The sequence below is a fragment of the Palaemon carinicauda genome, chromosome 1 (assembly GCF_036898095.1).
Source record: "Palaemon carinicauda isolate YSFRI2023 chromosome 1, ASM3689809v2, whole genome shotgun sequence".
Lineage (NCBI taxonomy): Eukaryota > Metazoa > Arthropoda > Malacostraca > Decapoda > Palaemonidae > Palaemon > Palaemon carinicauda.
Window position 1 is genome coordinate 112,422,279 of NC_090725.1, and position 26,320 is coordinate 112,448,598.

Genomic DNA, 26,320 nt, shown 5'->3' on the forward strand with positions numbered 1-26,320 from the left:
TGTTACAAATGACGCCTGTTTATTCTTTTTGGGACATCTGCCTGACTTTCTTCTAGAAAAGGGAGAGAGGTAAGGGGATGATGTTCAGAGAGAGGGGGTGCCATCTCATCTAGGGACCTGGGTTCAGACATGATTGTGATATTACTTGTCTAGATTTCGATCCTCTCCGCTATACAATCTTGATAGGAGAGAGCCTATATTCATCCCTAAACTTCAGGAGCCCCAACATAGGGTCTGCAGGCCGTGAAACTCCTTTCTTGGCGTTCAGAGGAACGACAAGCAACTCATCGCGCTTGAGGGTGTGAAACTCCTTTCTTTGCATTCAGAGGATCTTTGAGAGGCATATCCTACAGATGCCTTCTCTTCTTAGTTCGTACTATCCCTTGAGGTGGTGTCTGCTCTTGTGGGGGGAAAGACGTTCATAAATGAACGGTGCAGTCGCACACACAAGGTTGGCATGCTTCTTGGCCACAGACTGCTTGGGGGCACGCTACTGTAAGCTTCTCACTGACAAGTAGGCCCTTGCGTGCCTGAGGTTCGAGCTCTGTGGTGGCAAACTGCTACAAGCTGAGGACTTGTTAATGGATGACACATTTGGTGATGGCGGTCTTTAACCTCACACGCTCGTTATTAAATCTCTTGGAACAGAAGCCTGAAGAGATGAAGGGGCACACTTAGCTGGTTTGGAAACCAATTCAGTATGCTCAACTGGGCTATAGCCCAAAACATTGCTTACAGCACTCCCAGAGCAGTAGGCAGAGAACTCGGAGATAAAGTCTCTCTCACAGAAGTCAATGCTTATGGGCACCAATGAGAGCAATAGCACACCAGGGTGCATCTCATTCAAAACATGAAAAATTCGTAAAGAATTTGTATTTTTCCTAACTATACAAACCTTAGCTATTTAATAGAGGTATTACTTTCGGCGTAGCTGAAATGACGAGCCATTAATTTTTAACGTAGGTTAACTACCCACACCACTAGTTAGCAGGGGGTAGGGAGGGTAGCTTGCTACCGATCCCCCTCACACACCTGTGATCGAGCTCACTTTGCTTGAAGGTAGAACTTCAAGGGGGACAGGGCTGGAGGGCAAGTTTGGTTAAATAGCTAAGGTTTGTATAGTTAGGAAAAATACAAATTATCTACGAATCTGTCATTTGTTCCGTAACTGGAATACAAACCACGCTATTTAATATAAGTGACTCACCCATTACGAAGGGTTGACGTCCCAGCCAATCTGGCTTTTTGGCTTTACCCGAGGGCTCCTTATCTGAGTGTGTTGGCTACTCAAAGAATAAGGAATCCCTGCACCTCGCTAAAACCTTGCTACGCAAGGTTCGCGGCCTACGCAAGCTGTGTGTGAAGGTATGTAGAAGTGTGACTCTCCTGGTAAAGTTATTCCGAGTTCTGTAGAAGTGTGACTGTCCTGGTAAAGTTATTCCGAGTTCTGTAGATGGAAAAACTGTGCACTAGGACTTTCCCAATACCACCTCGTCAGGGTATGGCGACGCAACAGTATTAATCTTAATACTAGGTACACAAGGGAGCATGGTTTACCTGCATTGGTTTGAGGTCAGTTATGCAGAGAACCCAGGATGCTGCTTTCCCCAAGAGAGGGGAGAATGAAGAAAAGAATAATAGCCAGTCAAACTTTTTCATTCATGCAGACTAAAACTGGGTAACAATGCCCTGAACCTTCTGATACTTATCCAATAATGAGCTTGAGGTTTTAAACCAGCTGTTGTGCAGCCACCACAGGACCAATAGAAAACGTATCGAGTCTCCTGTGGGTCACGTCTCGCAGGTAGTGGGATGTGAACGTGTTCTGACGCTTCCACACCCCAGCTTGAAGAACCTGCATCACTGCGTAGTTTCTTTTGAAGGCCAGGGACGTAGCTATTCCCCTGACATCATGAGCTCTGGGGCAACGTGACGGAGGAGGGTCTGGATTCAGTGCATGGTCAATGACCCTGCGAATCCACGCTGAGATGGTGTTCTTAGTGACCCTCCTCTTGGTCCTTCCTGTGCTGACGAATAGTGCAGGCACACGAGGACGGGTTGCGGCTGTTCTCTTAAGGTACAGCCTCAAACTGCTTACTGGGCATAGCAAGAGATGGTCTGGGTCATGTGTTACAGTACAGAGACTAGAAATCTGGAAGGAGTCGAGGATCCGCTACTCCCGGGTTCTGAGGGACGAAGCTGAACGTTACCTCTACCCATCCTCTTGAATGGACGATGTCGTATGAGAGACCATGAAGTTCACCGACTCGTTTGGTCAAAGCCAAAGCTAGCAGGAACACCGTCTTCCAAGTCAGGTGGGGATCTGTTGCCTGGTGTAATGGTTCATAAGGAGGTCTCTTAAGAGATCTGAGAACTCAAACCACGTTCCATGGGGGAGGTCTCACTTCTGACTGGGGGCAGGTAAGTTCATAACTCCGTATGAGTAAAGAAAATTCTAGCGATGAAGAAATGTCCATTCCTTTCAGTCTGAAGTCGAGGCTTAAAGCTGAGCGATAGCCTTTCACTGCCGAGACTGATACGCGCATTTCTTCAAGCAAATACACGAGGAACTCCGCTATTGCTGGAATAGTGGCATCGAGTGGAGAGAGACCCGTTCCACAACACCAACCACAGAAGACTTTCCACTTTGCCTGGTAGACTGCTGCTGATGATTTTCGCAGTTGTCCAGACATCCTGATCGCAACTTGTTGCGAAAATTCCTTAGAGAGATGCTGGATAGGCTCCAGGTGTGAAGTCAAAGTGAACCTCCGGCTTTGTGGAAGATGTTGGCATGTGGTTGTTTGAGTAGATTGTGTCGTGGAGGGAGTTCTTGGAGGCTCCGTTACGAGTTGCAGAAGGTCCGGAAACCATTCTGCGTAATGCCATAGCGGAGCTATGAGGGTCATTGAAAGATGACCGATGTTCTGGTCGTGTTGAGTACCCTCCTCATCAGACAGAACAGGGGAAAGGCGTAGACGTCGATGTTGTCCCACCGTTGTTGGAAAGCATCTTGCCAGAGAGCCTTGGGGTCTGGGACTGGGGAACAATACAGCAGGAGCCTGAAGTTCAGGGCCATTGCGAAGAAATCCACAGTTGGAGAACCACACAGAGTCAGGACTTTGTTGGATACTAGATGATCCAAAGACCACTCGGTACTCACTATCTGAGATGCTCTGCTCAGGTTGTCGGTGAGCACATTCCTTTTGCCCAGAATACAGCATGCCGATAGTGGTGTTGGGTGGATTTTGGCCCATCTCAGTACCTCTACTCCTAGATGGGATAGTTGCTGCGAAAAATTACCTCCTTGCTTGTTGATGTAGGCCACTACTGTGGTGTTGTCGCTCATCACCACCACTGAGTGGCTTGCCAGGAACTGTTGGAACTGTTGAAGGGCCAGAAAGACGGCCTTCATCTCTAGGAGATTTATGTGGAGGTACTTTTCTGACTCTGACCAGAGGCCTGAGGTCGTGTGGTGCAGCACGTGGGCCCCATACCTTATTTTTGAAGCGTCTGAGAACAGCATCAAATCGGGGGGGAGGACAAGAAGGGCCACTCCCTTTCGTAGATACTTGTCTATCACCCACCACTGAAGGTCTGTCAGTTCCGCAGGTCCCATGGGGATCTGGATGTCCGGGGACTCGTGGGCTTGATTCCACCGGGACTTGAGTCGCCACTGGAGGGATCTCATCCTGAGGCAACTATTGGGAACTAGACGGGCCACCGATGAAAGGTGACCGAGGAGTCGTAACCACGATTTGGCTGGAAGTTCTTCTCGTCTGAAAAAAGGTCTTGCAACTTTTCTCAGCCTTATTATCCTGTCGTCTGATGGAAAGGCTTTGTGGAGATTGGTGTCTAAAATCATGCCTAAGTATACCAGTCTCTGAGTGGGAAGCAGAGAGGACTTCTCAAGATTTACCATGATCCCCATATCCTGGCAAAGTCTCAGAAGTTTGTCTCCGTGTTGAAGAAAAGGGTTGACACTGAGTCTGCTAGGATTAGCCAGTCGTCCAGATAACGGAAGAGACGGATGCCGATCCTGTGTGCCCACGAAGATATAAGGGTGAACACTCTGGTGAAAACCTGTGGTGCTGTGGAGAGACCAAAACACAGCACCTTGAACTGGTACTCCTTGTTGTCTAGGCTGAATCTTAAGTACTTCCTTGAAGACGGATGGACTGGGATCTGGAAGTACGCGTCCTTCAGATCCAGTGTATACATGAAGTCTTGCGGTCTTACTGCTAGTCTGACCGTGTCTGCCGTCTCCATGCTGAACGGAGTTTGTTTGATAAACTTATTCAGAGCTGAGAGGTCGATGACTGGTCTCCAGCCTCCAGACACCTTCTTTACAAGAAATAGTCGACTGAAGAAGCCTGGGGATCCGTCGAGGACCTCTTGGAGAGCGCCCTTCTTCAACAGGGTCTGGACTTCTGCCCGAAGGGCTTGCCCCCTTGCCGATCCCATGGCAAGCGAGTTCAATGACACTGAATTCCTGGTCAGGGGAGGTAGAGATGTTATGAACGGGATGCGATATCCTAGACTGATCACAGAGATTGTCCAGGAATGGGCCTCGAGTTGCTTCCACCTTCTCTGCGCAACTTTGTAGGCATCCCCCCACTGGCGGGGGGACTGCCTATCCTAGTGCTTGCGGCCTCGACTGCTTCCTCTATGATTTTTCCCTTCCCTGGATCCCCTGGAGGACTTTTTGCCTTTCCTGTCTTTGACAAGAAAGGGCTTAGACACCATTGTCTTCGCTGCTGTCTTTGTCGTTGTTGTGGTCTTGGTTGGACGGGACTGCTGTGGTGCTGGAGGTTTATAGGGCTTAGATGTTAAAGCCCTATGGAGGAGGGAGTCTTGATGAGACTTCCTCCACCTCTCAGCAGCAAGTTCCACATCCTTAGGCTCGAACAGATGGGACCCCTCTAGGGCGGAATGTCTGAGCCTATTTATCTCGACGCTAAGGACCTTCTGGTGGAACCTCTCAGACACTGCATTTCAACGTTTCAGGATGGTGTTTGCCCACAAGATTGAGACTTGGTGGGCAAGAAACTCGATCGTGCGAGTGCGTGAGAGTAGGAAGGTTTCCATAGCTTTCCTGGTAAGATCCTTAGAAAAATCCTCGGATCGTATCAGGATACCTAAGGTCCCTAACCAGATATCCAGCGACGAAGTAGCTTGCATAGCATACTTTGTGACCTTTTCCTGATTAAGGATCTAGGTTGCCGAGAATGAGACCTGCCGGTTGGAGTCTCTCTCGAAAGAGATTCCCCTGGTTAACTCTTCCAGAGAGTGGTGAAGAGGAAGAACTGAACTGGATTCCTCCAGGATCTTGAAGTACCTACTCTGCTGTACACGAGGAGGTGGGAGGAGCTTGTTCATGTTACCGGCACGGTTGGAGGAGGCAAACTCAGAGAGCTGTTGGAATATCTTGTCCCTGGTACTCTTCACCCCTTGGGACCAGGGCAGGGCTGCACTGGTCTTTGAGGGTTTCTGAGTACAGTACCAAAGACGCGGTCTAGGACCTTGTCTTTGCCCTCTCGAGGGGGTCTCTCTGGGTCGGAAAACCCATTGAGAACCCTCATTAGAGTCAGAACCTGCCAGAATGCATGTTCTGACTCTTGCTGGTCTCCTCCTGCTGTAAGACTTGCAGCGAAGTCTCCTTCTAACCCCAAAGGCTCTTCTTGGGTTGAGTCACGGACATTCCTTGAGTGACTGGCTGTCTCCATTCTAGCCCTGGTGGACGACTTCGGCATAGTTTTGAAGTCTTTGGATTCCTTCCGGGGAAGGAGGTAAGACTCCAACATCGATGACCTATGTGGCATGTCCCTTCTGATCTCAGATAGCGGGGAACTCTCGGTACGAAGAGAGATTTCCTCCATTGGTGCGATGGGAGAGGGTCTCTCCTCGCGAGGTTCCCTAGGTGACGGAAGATCTTCATACGACAGGGATGGAGAGTCTTTCTGAGAAAGAGGAGGAACTTGCCTCGATGGTCTGCATGGAGTCAGTTTCGCCCTCGGGGAAGTGACCACGTCAGAAACTCCTCTTTTCCTCTTCAAAGGGGTAGAGGAAGCCATGGTTCCGTGCCTTAGGTCTAGCGCTATAGGTCGCTCTGATGAGCGATCAGACAGGACTGGCTTGAAAGCCTGTGTTACGGCTCTGACTAGGGCACTGAACCAGGGCTACTGGCTGACAGATGCTCTGTCAGACAGATACCCTGAAGGGAAAGGGACCGAAGGTTCCCTACGAGGAGTTACTGTAATAGGTGGGTCCGCCTTAGAAGAAAGTTTAGGGATACTGAACCCCTTTGCATGACAGTGTTTCCCTTCTCCCACAGTGCATGTTGGTATGAGCTTGAGCTTGCGGGGAAGGGAATGAGGCGATGGTGACCTTGCCGGATGACGCATCTGTTGGTGCACGCGGGAGAATAGTGGCGCTCGAGTGAGGGAGAATATTGGCGCGCGGGAGAATGCTGGTGGGCACGCGGGAGAGTGTTGGCGCACGTCCGTAGGAGAGAGTTGGCGGACACGCACATCCCTGTGTGTGCGCGCGGGAGATAGTTGGCGCGCAGGCAAGCGCAAAAATTCAGACGAGCGCTGGCGCGCTGGTAAAAGTTGGCGCGTAGGTGAGGGCGGCAACGTGGTTGTCGTCTCACCTACAGACTTGTGCGCTGGAGAAAGATGGCGCGCAGATATTTGGTGCGAAGGCTGGAGCACAGGTGATGAAGAGCGCACATGTTGGCACGCATGTAAATACTGGCGCGCGGGAAGGCGCTGGCGCGTGGGAGAGTATTTGTGCGCAGGTGAGCGCTGACGCACAGGTGAGCACTGGCGCGCAGGAGAATGCTGGCGCGTGGGCGAGCATTGGCGTGCAGGTAGATGCTGGCGTTTAGGAGATCGTAGGAGCGTGGGCGCAGGAGAGCACTAGCGCGTAAATCGTGGGCACGCAGGAGAGTGCAAGTGCGCTGTGGTGTGCTGGCGCGTGGGCGACCCTGGGGGTGTGCACGCAAGGTGCGCAGGTGATTGGGGGCACGTGGCGCGCATGAGAGCGCTGACGTGTAGGTGATCGTTGGCGCGCAAGCACGTGAGGCTGCTGCCGTCTGTGAGGGCGAGCAAGATTAGGGGCGGGCCGAAGCGCTGTAGAATGACGAGCTGTTGGTGAGCGCAGAAGGTCTGGGCACGTTGGCGTGTGGTGCGCAGGGCGAGAGTGATGGCGCGCAGTTGTGCACTTCGGTGGAGCTACAGTCACAAGACTGGTTGCAGGTACAGTGATGGATGAATGAAGGTCTGACGGAGGCTCCTCTGCGGGGGACTCTAGTGATGACGTTGAACCAAAGAGGCGCCTCTTCACCGCAGGTGAAGGGAGACCTCTAAAGCAAAGAAGAAGGCGAGCCTTCCGACGGATGCACCCTCTGGGGGCCGTTGGATCAGCAAGCTGACCTTCAGCAGTCCTCCAAAGAGGAGTCTCTATAAGTGAACTCCCTCGAGGGCGAGAAACACTTACAGGAGAGACCGACGTTGAACTTAGTTTCCTCCTCAGTGGATGGTCAGGAACGGGGAAAACTAAGTCGGCAGCTACAGCTGTAGAGGTTGGAGTGGCAGAGGAAATGGGTGATGCAGCATGAGAAACCTCTGACACAACAACGCCAACAAGAGTCAGGGGATCTACCTCTGACGGCAACGAAGATTGCTTAACAGAAGCACCCATGCGGATGAACTGCAGCAGGGCCTCCTTGGAGGGCGAACCCGAGAGCCCCAAAGAGGACCATATCTGAAAAAGGGAAGTTAGAGACAAGGCCTCACCCGGGGGGAGAGGTGGGGCTGCTTTGATAGGGGAAGCAACCTCATCTCTCGAGACCCGGGGTTGGTCGGAAATAACTTGGTCTACGCTACTACTCGACGGTCTCTCGTAAGAGACCGACCGAGTATGAGCTTCGGAGGAATGTTGGGCGACGGAAGTAGAAGCCTTGGGTTTTCCTCTCTTCAAAGCAGCCTTTGAAGGAGAAATATCCCGTTTGGACTTCTTCTTCCGCAGTCACGCAAACCTCTCCCACTGGGAGGAAGACCACTCCCTGCACTCACTACAATTACAGTGATACCTCGGTAGTCGAACGACTCTATACTCGAACAATTCGGAGTTCGACCAAAATTTTCGAGAAATTTTTGCTGCGGTGCTCGACCAAAAATTCGGTACTCGACCAGCCGAACACGTGACGACCGCATGGGCTTTGTGATGATCGCGCCATCTCGGCCACTCTCGCTTGTTCGGGAAGCATCAGTTCTCTCGAGAGCGTCACTCAGACAACGCGCGATCAGCATTCGTTGTGATTTAGTGATTTTCAGTGCTTTTAATTGCTTTTTTAGCTTTCATAATGAGTCCCAAGAAAGTAATGAGTGTTAAGGGGAAGGAGAAGAGGAAAACAGTGCGAACAACGATCGAGTTGAAGAAGGAAATTATAGCGAAATATGAGAATGGTGTACGAGTGTCCGATTTAGCGGTAGAATACGGAATGGCGAAGTCGACCATTTCTACGTTTTTAAAGCATAAAGAAATGATTAAGAAGGCGAATGTTGCAACGGGAGTTACGGCGGTAACTAAGCAAAGGCCACAAGTGATTGAGGAGATGGAAAAGTTGCTTTTAATATTTATTAAAGAAAAACAGTTGGCCGGGGAAAGTGTTAGTGAAGCGTTCATTTGTGAAAAAGCGTTGCATATCTATGAAGAATTAGTGAAGAAAAGTCCGAGTACCAGTGAAAGTGATTCATTTACATTTAAAGCGAGCAGGGGTTGGTTTGAAAAGTTTCGTAATAGAACAGGTATTCATCGTGTTACTAGGCATGGGGAGGCAGCTAGTTCGGATCAAATTGCAGCCGATAAATACGTGGGGGAATTCGATCGGTACATAAATGAACAAAATTTGATCGCACAACAAGTCTTTAATTGTGATGAGACTGGGTTATTTTGGAAGAAAATGCCAGCCAATACGTACATTACCAAGGACGAGACGAAGATGCCAGGTCACAAGCCAATGAAAGATAGGCTAACATTGTTGCTGTGTGCAAATGCAAGTGGCGATTGCAAGATCAAACCCTTGTTAGTGTACCACTCGGACAACCCCCGGGTGTTCAAACGAAATAATATTTGTAAAAGTGCACTACCAGTTATGTGGCGCTCGAACACTAAATCTTGGGTCACAAGACAATTCTTTACTGAGTGGATAAACGAAGTGTTTGCCCCCCAGGTTAAGGCTTACCTCATTGAAAAGAGCTTGCCAATGAAATGTCTTCTGGTTATGGACAATGCTCCTGCACATCCTCCAGGTCTCGAGGATGACTTGAAAGAAGAATACAGCTTTATCAAAATCAAATTCTTGCCCCCCAATACTACTCCCATACTCCAGCCCATGGACCAACAGGTCATTTCAAACTTCAAAAAACTCTATACCAAGGCCCTTTTCAGAAAGTGTTTTGAAGTGACCAGTGACACGAAGTTGACCCTAAAGGAATTCTGGAAGGAACACTTCAGCATCCTCAACTCTGTTAACATGATTGACCAAGCTTGGCGAGGTGTGACCTATAGGACATTGAACTCTGCCTGGCGTAAGCTGTGGCCATCATGTGTCACAGAGAGGGAGTTTGAAGGTTTCCAACCAGAGGCGGGTCCAAGCACTGCTACCCCTGTAATTTCTGATGACACTGATGTCGTTGAGGAAATTGTTGTCATGGGCAGGAGTTTGGGGCTTGAGGTCGACAAGGATGATATTGATGAGCTTGTAGAAAGCCATTCTACCGAGTTGACTGTGGAGGAATTGTTGCACCTGCAACAACAACAGCAGCAGGATCTGATTGTGGAGCAGGAATCTTCAGAAGAGGATGAGGTAAGGGAGGATGTTCCAAGTTCTCTCATCAATGAAATTTGTTCCAAGTGGGCAGATGTGCAGGCTTTTGCTGAAAAATACCACCCAGAAATTGCAGTAGCAAACCGGGCAGTGCATATGTTTAATGATAGTGTCATGTATCATTTTCGAAAAATACTGCAGAGGAGGAAGAAACAATTAACAATAGACCAGTTTTTCACAAAAGAAAAGAAAGCTGCTACATCAAAGCCTGTTTCTCCTCCAAAGAAGAGACAAAGAAGAGAAGAAACCCCTGAAATAGATCTGCCCACCCTTTCATTGGAGAGAGAAATAACTCCTGAAGGAGAACTACCCCGCCACATCATGGAAGGGGACTCTCCTTCCAAGCAGTAACCTCCCCCTTCCATCCTCTCCACATCCATCCCTGTATGCCATCGAACCGCTGCTCAAAGGTATGTTCACTACAGTACAGAAAATGGTTTAAAATTGTTTTATTTTAGTACAGTAAATGGTTTAAAATTGTTTTATAGGATTTTCTGACCAATTTCATACACATTTAGATAATTATTGTTGTTTAGGTACACGTTTTATTAATATTTTGGGCCTGTTCGAGTGCTTGGGAACGGAATAGAATATATACCATTATTTCTTATGGGGAAAAAAAATTCGGTACTCGAACAAATCGGAGGTCGAACACGGATCTCGAACGGATTATGGTCGAGTACCGAGGTATCACTGTATTAATACTATTACACCGTTGACCTCTGCAGGAAGGACAAAGGGCGTGAAGATCGGTCTCGACCACCGACATATATGTTCCACAAGGGCGGCCGGAGAGTCCAGGGCAGGTGCACATGGTTGCAGAAGTCAACTTCACACACACACACTCTAAGAGAAAAAGAAAAAACAAAATGGCATAATGGCTGCCAAAAGTCGGCGAGGATGAAGAGCGGCAACGACCGTTCACCATCCGAGCCGAAAGCAAAGTGAGCTCAATCACAGGTGTGTGAGGGGGAGCGGTAGCAAGCTACCCTCCCTACCCCCTAATTAGCGGTGTGAGTAGTTAACAATCGTTAAAAATTAATGGCTCGTCATTTCAGCTACGCCGAAAGTAATACCCCTATTAAATAGTGTGGTTTGTATTCCAGTTACGGAACAAAGAAAATTTCAGCTGTAGCAAGCTCAATGGCAGGGTTTTCAAAAACTTTAGACTGGGGTCCCTTTACAAGGGGAGGTATCCATTTATCTAGGGGAAGCAGGGAGCTTCCCCACCAATCATAAGGTTGTTGATCTTCTTCGGTTTGCCCTCCGTAGAATTAAACGAAAAAGGGCCAGAGTGACAAGTTTTGGAAGGCAGGATCTCGCTGACTTTCCCGACCTCAAGGACGAACCAGAAGGAGAACAATCACACTTAGACCTCTTTTCCTTCCGACTCCAAAACCTTGCCCAGTGGGAAGACAACTACTCCCTGTACACATCACAAGGGGAGTCCGAAGTGCAACCTCGCCCTCTATACGTCGGACTTAACCTTACTCAAAGTATTAACTACCACGTACATATTCCAGCTCTGCTGTTATCTCTCCTGTGTAAAGGACGAAGGTTTATATTTGTACCGGAACAATTAGATTACATTGGATTACTCAATTTTTCATCAAACGACTAATTATCCTACCTTCACCAGACCCCTCACTCCCACCATTGTCCTCTTCAAGTGATTTTGAGTTTGTGATAGTTCTGCAAATAAAAAGAAATTAAACTTTGATAACAAGATATATTACTCTTCTGTATTTCAATAATTACCTCCTAGTTACCATGCTAACATTATCAAAGCTACTACTACCCATGCACTAATCAAAATAAGAAAAAAAGATCTCTCATTTCCCTTTATGCTCTCTCCTTCTCGATGGCTAACTGTTCCATTATGCTATCTATCAGTTGAAATGTTAACACTTGGTGGTGTGGGTATGCCTGAATCTTCAAAAACTTATACATACATACATCATACATATACCAAGGCACTTCCCCCAATTTGGGGGGGGTAGCCGATATCAAACAAATGAACAAAAAAGGGGACCTCTCCTCTCTACGTTCCTTCCAGCCTGACAAGGGACTCAACCGAGTTTGGCTGGTACTGCTAGGGTGCCACAGCCCACCCTCCAACATTATCCACCACAGATGAAGCTTCATAACGCTGAATCCCCTACTGCTGCTACCTCCACGATCTTCCAAGGCACCGGAGGAAGCAGCACGGCCTACCGGAACTGTGTCACAATCTTACGCCATTCATTCCTATTTCTAGCACGCTCTCTTGCCTCTGGATGATAGGAGGATAGATGTGAATCTATCCTCCTATCATCCAGAGCTTTCTTCACTCCATCCATCCACCCAAACTTTGGCCTTCCTCTTGTACTTCTCCCATCGACTCTTGCATTCATCACCTTCTTTAGCAGACAGCCATTTTCCATTCTCTCAACATGGCCAAACTTTTCACTGCTTGCAAAAACCTTCCACAACTCCATATAACCCCATCACATTCCACACTGCTTCCCTATCAACTCTATCATACGCTTTCTCCAGATCCATAAACGCAACATTCACCTCCTTACCTTTTGCTAAATATTTCTCGCATATCTGCGTAACTAAAAATCTGATTCATACAACCTCTACCTCTTCTAAAACCACCCTGTACTTCTAAGATTGCATTCTCTGTTTTATCCTTAATCCTATTAATCAGTACTCTACCATACACTTTTCCAACTACACTCAACAAACTAATACCCCTTGAACTACAACACTCACGCATATCTCCCTTACACTTATATAGTGGTACAATACATGCACAAACCCAATCTAATGGTACCATTGACAGCACAAAATCACAAATTTTAAGTAATTTGTATTTTTCCTCATAGTACTTACCTCGAACTACTTTCTTAGGAGTATCTGGGATCTCTTCCCTAACCGACCAAGAATTTTGCGCAGTTCCCCCTATCTCCGTTTTCCCTTGTCGGGTCCCTCCGTGGCGACCCGGGGTCAGCGCGCGAGAGTGCGCTACTATGTCTGTGTCACCAGTAAGCATATGTTTAAGTACTACTTCGAACTCCTGTAAGGCACTCGGGGCAGGATGGGTGGGCAATAACCCGAAAGTAGTTCGAGGTAAGTAGGTTAGGAAAAATACAAGTTACTTAAAATTTGTGATTTATTCCAACACGGAGTACTTACCTCGAACTACTTTCTTAGGAGACTTACACTTTAAGAGGCGGGGGTGGACTTACAGGCTGGAAGACCCACCACTACCATCCCAGGACACGGGACCTAGATAGGAGGCTAGGTCCAGATGACATAATGGACAGGGTAGGAGAGTTGGAGGAAGCACGCAAAAGTCTACCTGTTGTATAACTCACCTTCATGCATAATCCGGACATGGACTTCCACAACATCCTTCTCTCACATGGGAGGAGGAAAGGAAAGGGAAAAAGGGTAGCAAGGAAAAGGGGAGTAAGGAGGAAACTTGTGTCGCTTGCGATTACTTCCATCGGGCTACCCGGGGCTTTTAGCTTTAAACTTGTTGCATGGCGGAAATCACTGGACCAATGGAGAAGGAGTCCAGGGACTTCCTCGTACAGTCTTTCAGGTAGTGAGCCATAAAGGTGGACTGCCTGGACCATGTGCCTGCTCGCATGATTTGGCCTATTGCCATGTTGCTGTCAAAGCCAAAGAAGTGCTAAGACCTCTAATATCATGGGGTCGCGGGGTACCAGGGACCGCAGACCCCTCACTGTCGTAAGCTCTCTTGATGACTTGCCGAAGCCAGAAGGAGATCGTATTCTTAGACACTGCCCTCTTTACTGGGCCTGATGAGACAAACAGACTTTTGATGGCTGGCCAGAGTCTGGCTGTCCTGCTAAGGTATTTCCTGACTGTTCTCACTGGGCACAGGAGCAAATCTTCCGGGTTGTCTGAGTGAGGGATCGCTGGGACCGAGAACCCCTAGAACCTTGGGTCCGCAATGGCCGGGTTCTGAGTTTTGGCCACAAATTCAGGCAGAAACTTAAAAGACAGGTCCTTCCACCCTTTCGAGTGCGAGACCTCGAATGACAAGCCGTGGAGCTCATTCACTCGCTTGGCTGAGGCTAGAGGGGTTCAAAGGGAGGCCTTGTCAAAACCTTGAGAACCTTGGCCACGTCCCACTGCGGGACCCAAGAGGTGCGGGAGGAACAAGATTGCTCGAAACTTCTGATGAGCATAGAAATCTGGCGAGAGGCCCCCAGGTCGATGCCTCTGAGTTGAAATACCTGCCCCAGGGCCACTCGGACCCCCTTGATGGCTGGAATGGAGATCCCCAGGTCATCCCTCAGGTGGACCAGGAAGTCTGCAATCTTGTGGACTAATGCATCCAGAGGCCTCAGGTTCTGCGTGGCACACCACTTCACAAACGTGGCCCACTTAGCCTGGCACACCACGCTCGAGGACTTCCGAAGATACCCTGACATCCTCGAAGCTGTCTTCTCCGAGTATCCTTCTTTCCTTAATAGACGCTCGATAACCTCCACGCATGTAGCTGAAGGCACTGAGGGTTTTCGTGAAACCTTCGAAAGTGGGGCTGGTGCAGCAGATCTTTCCTTACTGGCAGGGGCCACGGAGGGAGGGTGGCCAGGTCCTGTAGATCCACGAACCACTTCCTCTCCGGCCACCAGGGCGCTACCAAAGTCATCCTTGTAGCCCTTGATTGTCTGAGCCTGTTGAGCACCTGCCTGAGAATCCCAAAGGGGGGAAAGGCATACACGTCAAGTCCGTCCCACGAGTGCTGGAAGGCATCCTCGAACGCTGCTGCCGAGTCTGGCACAGGAGAACAGAACACGGGGAGCTGAGTGTTGAGCCTCGTGGCGAACAGGTCTATCACCGGTGAGCCCCACAACTGGAGGACCTTCTGGGCTACTTGTGGGTGTAGGGACCACTCCGACTCCACTACTTGCCCTCCCCTACTGAGGCCGTCGGCCATAGCGTTTCTCTTCCCCGGAATGAACCTGGCTGTGAGAATGATGTGTTTCCTCTCGGCCCATTCCAGGATCTGAGACGTGAGATGGCACATCTCCCTTGACCTCAATCCTCCTTCTTTCTTTATGTAGGCCACCATGGTGGCGTTGTCGCATGAGGGCTACTGAGTTTCCCTGAAGGCGATGGGCGAATATTGCGAGGGCCTTTTGAACTGCCAGGAGCTCGAGCAGGTTTATGTGGAGGAGATTCTCCTCTGGGGACCACTTTCCCTCTGCTGTCTCTTCGAGCAGATGGTCTCCCCACCCGTCCTTTGACGCGTCTGTGAAGAGCAACATCTCCTGAGGAGCGGACGCGAACGGCACCCCCCTTAGGGTGTTCGCCCTGTCGGACCACCAGAGGAGCATGTTCCTGGAGGCCGGAGTCATCCTGACTAAGTCCTGAGGAGCGGACGCGAACGGCACCCCCCTTAGGGTGTTCGCCCTGTCGGACCACCAGAGGAGCATGTTCCTGGAGGCCGGAGTCATCCTGACTAAGTCCTGAGGAGGGTCTCCCGGTGACCAGAGGTCCTTCAGGTTCCACTGGACCAGCCTCACCTTGAGCCTCCCCTGAGGAACTAACTTCTCCAGCGAGACCAGGTGGCCCACGAGTCTCTGCCAATCCTTGGCTCTCATTGGTGCATTTGTTAGGAATGGTCATATAACATGATCCAGATTGTTCAGCCTCTCTTGAGAGGGGATGGCCCTTGCTAACTGGGAGTCCAGGACCATCCTCAGGTACGTCATCCTGGTGGTGGGGACTAACTGGGACTTCTCTAAATTGATGGTAACCCCCAGTTCTCTGCAGAACTGTAATAGCTTTGCCCCCTGCTCCTTTAAGGCTGCCTTTGAGGCTGAAAGCAGCAACCAGTCGTCGAGATACCTGATCAACCTGATGCCCTGCTTGTGTGCCCAGGCTGATACTACGGTGAACACCCTCGTGAACACCTTAGGGGCCGTTCGAAGCAGAGGGTCCTGAACTGCAGAGACTGGGATCCCCACTTTACCCTGAGGAACTTCCTGCTGGAGGGGTGTACGGGGATCTGAAAGTAGGCGTCCTTGAGGTCCAGGGACATCATGAAATCCCCTTCTCTCAAGGCTGCCACTACCGACTTCGGCGTGTCCATCTTGAAGGACGTCTTCTTGATGAACTTGTTCAGGGGCGAGAGGTCGATGACTGGTCTCCAACCTCCCGTAGCTTTCTCTACCAGGAAGAGCCTGCTGTAGAACCCTGAGGACGATTCCTGGACGGATTGCAGTGCTCCCTTGTTCAACATGGCTGACACCTCCTGCAAGGCTGCTCTCTTCTTGTGATCCTTGGGGGCCAGCCACTCCACCCAATGTTCGGGAATCAGAGAGGGGGCGGTTCTGTCAGGAAGGGAATCCTGTATCCCTCTCTGAGGACTGTCACGGACCACGGGTCCGCACCGTTGTCCCGCCATGCTTGCCAATAGTGTTTGAGGCATCCCCCCCCCTGTGGCATGGGAAGATGTAGGGGGCCTCCCTTCATATCTCCTTCTGGGGAGACGGTTTGAGCGGCCTCGTCTTGAGCCGGCATATTTCTGCCTAAAGGAGGCCTGGGTTGGGGCACCACTTCTGCGGGAGGGCCGCGGGGACTGATGCCAAGAAGGGGAGGGGGCCCCCTGTCTAACTGGTGTCGTAGGTGGGTAGGCCCCGTCCACCGATGGTCTCATATGGGGAGGATGTCTTACCGTTGACTGTCTGGGCTCCATCGAGTCTTAAAGTTTCCCCACTCTCTCCATAGTTTCTGCTACTGTCAGAAGGGGGAACAGGGTCTCACCCCACACCGGAGCATTTCTCAGGAATTTCGCCTCACGTTCGGGGAGTCTACGGGGGAGCCTGTTAAGTACCGTATCTCTCCTCCTTAACACACAGTTTGCCGTCTGGGTCAGGGACTGGAATGTAAGGAACTTCATGGCCTTGCCTCCCAAACGTATGAGTTCATGTAGTAGAGCCTGATTCTCCGGCACTGAGAGAGCGTGGGAGAGTTGGAAACCTGCTAGGGTGCATGCCCACCAGTCCAGCCAGGAGGTCACATTTATGATGCCCTGTGATGTGTCCTCCATCATAGCGGACTCCGCCTGAGAGAAGACCACAGGGGCAGTAAGGCTCCTGTCATCCGTACTGCCCTAGCTTAACGTCCCAACAGCTTCTTCCAACGTCCGAAGCCCCGGAGGTCGCCCGTCTGGCACATAAAACTTCTTCTGGGTCCTCAGTCCAGGCAGGAGCTTGAAGGACCCTTGGGCTCTGAGGGAGTTCTTGTGCCCCGAGACAAACCGGTCAACGTGGTCCATGCCCAGGGCCATATCCGGAGCCAGAGGTAGGGTCAAGGATGGTTTCTGTTGTACTGGATTATCTACCATCCTTCCCAAACCCGAAAGCCAAGCCTGCTCTATGACGGTTTAGGCTCGTCTAGCCTGTGGTGGTGCCGGATCAGTGCCAAGACCTTCCTGTAGGAGGACACTTCATCGGGAGAACATTCACCAGTATCCAATAAGCCCTCTACCACTTGATCCTCCGTGTCGGCTGTATCCTCGATCACGGATGGATCCGTGGGGGCGGCCGTATCCCTTACATCCGGCCGGCTCAATGGAGCGGCTGTCTCCATCACGGATGGAGCGGCTGCCTCCATCACAGATGGAGCCGCTGAGGCTAAGGTAGCCGTCATGGGTCTACCCCCTCCCCGGGAATCCGTGGAGAGTAACTGCCCTGCTGTGCCAGCAGCTGCATCCGATGCCTGGATGGAGCCGGTGAGACTTTGGGCGTGGGCACAATTCTGCCGGGCCGAGCTAGCGGCTGACCCCGCTGAACGGATGGAGCCGGTGACTTGCCGGGCAAGGGCAAGGGAAAGTTAAAGTGTGCCAACGGCTGCATCCGACGCGTGGACGGAGCCGAAGAGACACTGGGCAAGGGCGCGGAAGCGGCTCCAGCAGCCATCGAGGCAGGCACTGGAGTGGCAAGAGCCCTGTTCGACCCGCAAGGGGGAAAAGCCACTTTAGCCCACTTCTTTCTGGAAGACTTCATCTTCTTGTTCTTCTACCTCGTAACCTTGGCCTTCTTCCTCGACGAGCCTGCGTTTGAGCTCCACTTCTTCCTCTTAGACCTCTTTCTCTTCTCTCTCGTCTCCGGGCCGCTGGAGTCTTCTGATGATGACGAGCTGGAGGTCGAGGTAACGTCCGAGGTAGATGAAGAGGAAGAGGAGCTATCCGAGTCCTCTGTGTCTTTTGCCACCAACCTAGGGGCTTGCAATTGTGCTACCGGGGTGACGGGTTGCATGAAGTCCGGCGGTAGAGAAGCCGAAGGGGCTGGGGGCGTGCGTAGTGCCCCACGTGAGGCAAACCAGCCAGAGAACTCCTCCTCTTGCAGCATGGGTGACCTGAAGTGCGTCCTTGGCGCCGTCCACACAATGGAGTCGGGGTCCGAAGAGCACGTGGCTTGCCTTTCTCTGTCTAGATCGCCCCCGGAAACTGCTGTTCCTGAAAAGCACAGCCACGATGGGGGGAAAGGAGCTGTTCCTGACCTCCCCCACACCGGGTCTTTACTCAAGACGGGTCCTGCGGGTACCAAAACCTCGTCTACGGAAAGCACTTCTGTCACAACAGCAGACTCCCCACTCGTCTGCGTAGGCACAACGCAACTAGAATCAATGACATCAGACTCATAGGGAACAGCAATGGGCTGTTTCCCCACAACGGACTTACCTCGTCCCCTACTCTGGATAGGGAAGGGGAAGGAGAACCTCTCTCCGAAGGAGCTGAAGGCGACGTCAACAGCGAACTGATACCAGGTTTCCTAGGCGACCGCTTCGATGCCTTTTTCTTCTTTGCTCCGTACAAGGTCCACTGCAGCTCTGGCCAGGACGCACACTCCGGACACGTGGAGGCAGGCGAGCACACACTGCCTCTACACGAGGAACACAACATGTGCGGATCGACACTTTACTTAGCAAGCCATGCCCCGCATGACTTACCGGCCTTGGGCCCGGGACAACGATATTGGGATTCCATACGGGAATACACAACCAACACAAGTAACACAAGGAAAGGAAGTCAATGGGAAAGCACAAAGTGAACACGTGGAACACAATGGTGGGTCGGACGGGACGTGAGAGAGAGAGCGGCAAGATGTTATCTACGCCACGACCAGATGCTTACTGGCGACACAGACCTAGTAGTGCACTCTCGCGCGCTGACCACGGGTCGCCTCAGGGCACGTATCCATCCGCCACGGAAGGACCCGACAAGGGAAAACGGAGATAGAGGGAACTGCGCAAAATTCTTAGTCGGTTAGGGAGGAGATCCCAGATACTCCTAAGAAAGTAGTTCGAGGTAAGTACTCCGTGTTGGAACAAACACTCATTAAACAATCTCACCAACCATTCAAGTACAGTCACAACCCCTTCCTTCAACATCTCACCTCTCACACCATCCATACCAGATCCTTTTCCTACTCTCGTTTCATCTAGTGCTCTCCTCACTTCCTCTCTTGTAATTCTCATCTCCCATCACCGGCACCTCAACACCTGCAACAGCAATTATATCTGCCTCCCTATTATCCTCAGCATTCAGTAAACTTTCAAAATATTCCGCCCACCTTTTCCTTGCCTCCTCTCCTTTTAACAACCTTCCATTTCCATTTTTCACTGTCTCTTCAATTTTTGAGCCAGCCTTCCTTACTCTCTTCACTACTTTCCAAAACTTCTTCTTATTCTCTTCATATGAATGAACCAATCCCTGACCCCACCTCAGGTCAGCTGACCTCTTTTCCTTACTTACCTTGCGCTTTACTTCCACATTTTTCTCGCTATATTTTTCATACTTCTCTACACTATTACTCTGCAGCCATTCTTCAAAAGCCCTCTTTTTCTCTTCCACTTTTACTTTCACTCCTTCATTCCACCATTCACTGCCCTTCCTCATGCTGCCTCCAACAACCTTCTTGCCACACACATCATTTGCAATCCCAACAAAATTTTCTTTTACTAACTTCCACTCCTCCTCTAAATTACCAGTTTCTCTTACTTTCACTTCATCATATGCCATTTTCAACCTTTCTTGATATTTACTTTTTACCCCCCCAACCCCCCGTTTTATTAGCTCTTCAACTCTCACTAGCTCCCTTTTGCAATCACCTACTCTATTCCCCCACTCTTTTGCTACAACTAATTTTCCTTCCCCTAAAAAATGATCAGACATACCGTTACCCATACCGCTAAACACGTGCAAGTCTTTCAATCTTCCAAATATGCTTTTAGTTATCAGCAAATAATCCATTAAAGCCCTTTCTACTACTCTTCCATTTGCCACTCTTATCCATGTATACTTGTTTTTATCTTTCTTTTTGAAAAAGCTAGAACTTATCACCATCTGCTCAACATCTCAACATGACGAATTTGTAGATAATTTGTATTTTTCCTAACCATACAAACCTTAGCTATTTTAATAGGGTATTACTTTCGGCGTAGCTGAATGACGAGCCATTAGATTTTTAACGAGGGTTAACTACCCTCTCGCTAGTTAGCGAGGGGGTAGGGGAGGGGTAGCTAGCTACCCCTCCCCCCTCACACACTGGTGAACTGATTCACTTCGCTTAGAGGTAGGACTTCACGGGGGGACAGGGCTGGCGGGCAAGTATGATTAAATAGCTAAGGTTTGTATGGTTAGGAAAAATACAAATTATCTACGAATTTGTCATTTGTTCCGTAACCGAAATACAAACCACGCTATTTGAATAGGGTGACTTAACCCTTAGGTAGGGTGGTAAGTCCCAGCCTTACTGGCTTTGGCTTTGCCCGGGGACTCAGAATCCGAGTGTGTAGCACTCGAGATAAAGAGTCCCTGCACCTCGCAAATTCCTTGCTCCGCAAGGAACGTGCGGCCTACGTAAGCTTGTGTGTGAAGGAATGAAGTGTGACTCGTCCTAGGAAGTTGACCTGGAATCCTTTAGATGGAATTCTAGGATAGGACGTTCCCAATACCACCTCGTCAGGGTATGGGGGACACGACAGTATTATCTTAATACTAAGAACACAAGGAAGCATGGTTTACCTGCAGTGGTTTGAGGTCAGCTGTGCAGAGAACCCAGGATGCTGCTTTCCCCAAGAGAGGGGAGGATGAAGAAATGAGTAAGGGCCAGGCATAGTTTTTCATTCATGCAGACTAAAACCGGGTAACAATGCCCTCAACCTTCTGCCACTTGTCCATTAAGGAGCCTGAGGTTTAGACCAGCTGTTGTGCAGCCAACACAGGGCCGATAGAGAACGTATCGAGCCTTCTGTGGGTCACGTCCTGCAGGTAGTAGGCTGTGAAGGTCGTTTGACGCTTCCAGACCCCAGCTTGTAGAACCTGCGTTATTTCTCTTGAATGCCTCTGACATCGTGTGCTCTAAGGCGACGTGACGGAGGAGGGTCTGGATTCAGGAAATGGTGGATGACCCTGCGAATCCATGCTGAGATGGTGTTCTTAGTGACCCTCCTCTTCATCCTTCCAGTACTCACAAACAATGCTCGCACTCGAGGACGAGCTGCAGCTGTTCTCTTAAGATAGAGCCTCAGACTCCTTACTGGGCACAGTAGGAGATGGTCTGGGTCATCTGCCACAGAACAGAGACTCGAAATCCGGAAGGAGTCGAACCGTAGGTCCAGAATCCCAGAATTTTGAGTCTTGGCAACAAACTCAGGGACGAACCTGAACGTTACCTCCTCCCATCCCCTTGAATGGGTGACGTCGTACGAGAGACCATGAGGTTCGCTGACTCGCTTGGCTGAGGCCAATGCGAGTAGGAACACCGTCTTCCAAGTCAGGTGACGATCAGAAGCCTGGCGTAATGGTTCGAACGGAGGTCTCTTAAGAGACGTGAGGACTCGAACCACGTTCCATGGAGGAGGTCTCACTTCCGACTGAGGGCAGGTAAGCTCGTAGCTTCGTATGAGTAGGAAGGTTCCAGTGAGGAGGAAATGTCCATTCCTTTCAGCCTGAAGGCCAGGCTTAAGTCTGAGCGATAGCCTTTCACTGCCGAGACTGAAAGGCGCATTTCTTACCGCAAATACACAAGAAACTCCGCTATTGCTGGAATAGTGGCATCGAGGGGAGAGATACCCCTTCCACGACACCAACCACAGAATCTCCACTTCGCCTGGTAGACCCATGCGGATGACTTTCGCAGGTAACGAGACATCCTTTCCGCAACTTGTTGCGAAAAGCCTCTCTCTGTGAGGAAATGCTGGATAGTCTCCAGGCGTGAAGCCAAAGCGATGCTACGGCTTTGTGGAAGATGTTGCAGTGTGGTTGCTTGAGTAGCTTGTGTCGCAGAGGGAGTTCTCTCGGGAGTTCCGTCAGGAGCTGCAGAAGGTCCGGGAACCACTCTGCATGATGACATAGCGGAGCTATTAAGGTCATTGACAGGTTGACCGATATTCTGGTCTTGTTGAGCACCCTTCCCATCAGACAGAACGGGGGAAGGCGTAAACGTCGATGTTGTCCCAGCGTTGTTGGAAGGCATCTTGCCAGAGTGCCTTGGGGTCTGGGACTGGGGAACAGTACAGCAGACTCTTGAAGTTCAAGGCTGTCGCGAACAGGTCCACTGTCGGGGAACCCCACAAAATCAGGACTTTGTTGGCTACTAGAGGATCCAAAGACCACTCGGTACTCAATATCTGCGATGCTCTGCTCAGACTGTCGGCGAGCAAATTCCTTTTGCCCGGAATGAAGCGAGCCGATAGTGGAATCGAGTAGACTTCGGTCCATCTCAGTATCTCTACTGCAAGATGGGATAGCTGTTGTGAAAAGGTACCTCCCTGCTTGTTGATGTAAGCCACTACCGTGGTGTTGTAGCTCATCACCGCCACGGAATGACCCGCCAGGGTCTGTTGGAACTGTTAAAGTGCCCGATATACGGCCTTCATTTCTAGCAGATTTATGTGGAGGCACTTTTCTGATTCTGACCATAGGCCTGAGATCCTGTGGTTCAGAACGTGGGCCCCCCACCCTTCTTTTGAAGCGTCAGAGAACAGCATCAAATCCGGGGGGAGGACGAGAAGATCCACTCCCTTTCGGAGGTTTTCGTCGGTCACTCACCACTGAAGGTCCGTCCGTTCCACAGGGCCCATGGGGACCAGAAGGTCCGGCGAATCGTGGCCTTGATTCCACCAAGAATTGAGCCGCCATTGCAGGGATCTCATCCTGAGGCGGCCGTTTGGAACCAGACGGGCTAGGGAGGAAAGGTGACCTAGGAGACGTAACCACGATTGGGCTGGAAGCTCTTCTCGTCTGAGGAAAGGATCTGCGACCCTCGTCAGCCTTGCTATCCTGTCGTCTGATGGAAAGGCTTTGTGGAGATTGGTGTCCAATATCATGCCTAAATATACCAGTTGTTGAGATGGGAGCAGAAAAGACTTCTCGAGATTTACCGATCCCTAGATCTTGGAAAAGTCCCAGAAGCTTGTCTCGGTGTCGAAGAAGGGTCGATTCCGAGTCTGCCAGCATCAGCCGGTCGTCCAGATAACGGAGGAGACGGATGCTGATCCTGTGTGCCCACGAAGATATCTGGGTGAACACTCTGGTGAAAACCTGCGGTGCTGTGGAGAGACCGAAACACAGCACCTTCAACTGGTAGATCTTGTTGTCTAGGCTGAATCTCAAGTACTTTCTGGAAGACGGATGGATTGGGATCTGGAAGTACGCGTCCTTCAGATCCAGTGTACACATGATGTCTTGCGGTCTCACTGCAAGTCTGACCGTGTCTGCTGTCTCCATGCTAAACAGAGTTTGTTTGACAAACTTGTTCAGAGCTGAGAGGTCGATGACTGGTCTCCAGCCTCCAGACGCCTTCTCTACAAAAAAGAGTCGAGTGAAGAAGCCTGGGGAGCCGTCGACGACCTCCTGGAGAGCATCCTTCTTCAGCATGGTCTCGACTTCTGCCCGTAGGGCTAGCCCCTTTGCCGATCCCATGGTATAGGAGCTCAACGACACTGGATTCGCTGTCAGGGGAAGAAGAGATGTTATGAACGGGACGCGATATCCCTGACTGATCACGGAGATCGTCCAAGAATCGGCCCCGAGTTGCTGCCACCTGAATGCGAAACTTTACAGGCATCCCCCCACTGGTGGACATGCAGGGGGATTGCCAATCCTAGCGTTTGCGGCCTCGGCCACTCTCTCTAGGATTCTTGCCTCCCCTGGAGGACTTTCTGCCCTTCTTGTCTTTGACAGGAAAGGGCTGCTGCTTGGACACCGTCGTCTTTGCTGCTGCTGCCGGTTTCGTCGTCTTGGACTGGCGAGGTTGTTGAGTTTGTTTGAGCCCTCCTTGGGCTCAAACAAACTCTTTCCCAGGAGGGAAGAGTGTCTGAGCTTGCAGACATCCACGGCTGGGACCTTCGAGTGGAACCTCTCGGTCACCGCATCACGTCGCTTCAGGATCGAGTTTGCCCACAAGTTTGAGACTTGGCGGGCCAGAAACTCACTGGTGCGTGTGCCCGAAAGGAGGAAGGTCTCCTGGGCCTTCCTGGTGCTCTCCTTGGACAGATCTTCGGATCGCAGCAGGATGCCCAGAGACCCCAGCCAGACATCCAGCCACGAAGTGGCCTGCATGGCACACTTTGCGACCTTCTCCTGACTCAGGATCTCTGTTGCCGAAAATGTCACTTGCCGGCTAGAGAGTCTCTCAAGAGAGAGACCCCTGGTAAGCTCTTCCACAGAGTGGTGGAGCGGAAGAGCTAAACAAGACTCCTCCATGATCTCAAAATACCTCCTGTGTTGAACACGAGGAGGTGGGAGGAGCTTGTTGCCAGCAATGGAACGGCTGGAGGAGGCGAGCTCGGAGAGCTGGCCCTCAACCTTATCCCTGGCACTTTTCACCTCTTGGGACCAAGGCAAACCACACTGGCCTTAGTGGGTTTCTGAGTGCCAAAGATTCGGTCCAGGACCGTGTCCTTGCCCTCAAGAGGGGCGATCTCAGGGTCCTTGAACCCGTTGAGATGCCTCATCAGAGTCAAAACTTGCCAGAAGGCATGCTCTGACTCTTGCTGCTCTCCTCCTGGTGAACTGGCAGAAAAGTCTCCTGTCCCCAGATGCTCTACTTGGGGGGACACGTGGACGTTCTCCTGGGGTCTCGCTGGCTCTGGTCGAATCCTGGAAGACGACTTCGGGATAGTCTTCGAGTCCTTCGGTTCCCTTCTAGGAGGGATGCAGGACTCCAGCAACGAAGTCTCAGGGTTCTTCTCCGTCCCAACATGGGACGATTCTCCTACTCGCGGTGGGGTTTCTCCCATTGGTGCAGTGGGAGAAGGTCTCACCTCGGTAGATTCCCCTGAGGATGGAAAAGCTTCTTCCACAGGAGAAGGAGAGAACGTCTGGGGGGGGGGAAGGAGCCTTCCTTACGGACTTCTTAGGAGCCAGTTTGACCCTGGGAGAAGTCACCACGATCTCTACTCCTCTCTTCCTCTTCAGTGGGGTCAGAGCTGCCGTTGGTTTGAGACCCAAGTCAGCGAAGGCAGGCTTAACAGCCTGGACGACAGCTATGATAAGGGACCCAAACCATGGCTGCTTACAGACAGACGCAGTGTCAGAGACTCCCGCTGGAGGGAAGGGGATCGGGCGATCCTTCGGAATAGATACCACAGGGCCTGCCTGAAAAGAAAGGGAAGAAGATTGGTGCCTAGACCTCCCTGAAGACCTCCCCTCCTCCTGCGAGCGCGCTGTTCTGCGCTTGCGGGGGGGGGGGGGGGGGACCGTGAAGAAGATGACCTGACTGCTCTTGCTCCTGAAGACTTGCTAGGAAGCTCGGCCAGGGCACTTCCGCATGATAAAGAGAGAATAAAGATTAAGGCTGTCAATGCGAGGGTGAGAGCAGACACATCTGACCATCACCCGAGCCAAAAGCGAAGTGGATCAGTTCACCGGTGTGTGAGGGGGGAGAGGTAGCTAGCTACCCTCCCCTACCCCTCTCGCTAACTAGCGAGGGGGTAGTTAACCCTCGTTAAAAATCTAATGGCTCGTCATTCAGCAACGCCAAAAGTAATACCCTATTTAAATAGTGTGGTTTGTATTTCGGTTACGGAACAAACACATATCTGCCACTCTCTCACCACTCTCTCATTTTCACCAGGTACGCCATACTTCCCAATGACACCTTCTACCTCTCCAGCGCCCACTCGAGCATTTAAGTCACCCATGACAACTACATAATTCCTTCTACCTAGTCCTTCTACACACCTGGTTAATTCATTTCAGAACTCATTCCACTCTTCTTCACTTTTCTCACAACCTGGCCCATACGCACTGACAAACGCCCAACATTCCCTACCCAACCTAACCCTTACCCACATTAACCTTGATGATATCTCCTTCCATTCCACTACTTTACCTGTCATCCATTCATTCAGCAATAAAGCCACACCCTCTCTTGCTCTTCCCCTTTC

At 50.7% G+C, this 26,320-nt stretch overlaps 1 protein-coding gene across 1 annotated transcript in view; it reads right to left on the reverse strand.

Moving 5' to 3' along the window:
* LOC137650994 (centrosomal protein 43-like) overlaps nucleotides 1-26,320 on the reverse strand; it is a 95,536-nt gene that overhangs the window by 7,385 nt on the left and 61,831 nt on the right. Inside the window, exon 6 of the mRNA XM_068384136.1 lies at nucleotides 11,523-11,584. Coding sequence (XP_068240237.1) covers nucleotides 11,523-11,584 — 62 coding nt within the window. The remainder of the gene's footprint in view (nucleotides 1-11,522; nucleotides 11,585-26,320) is intronic.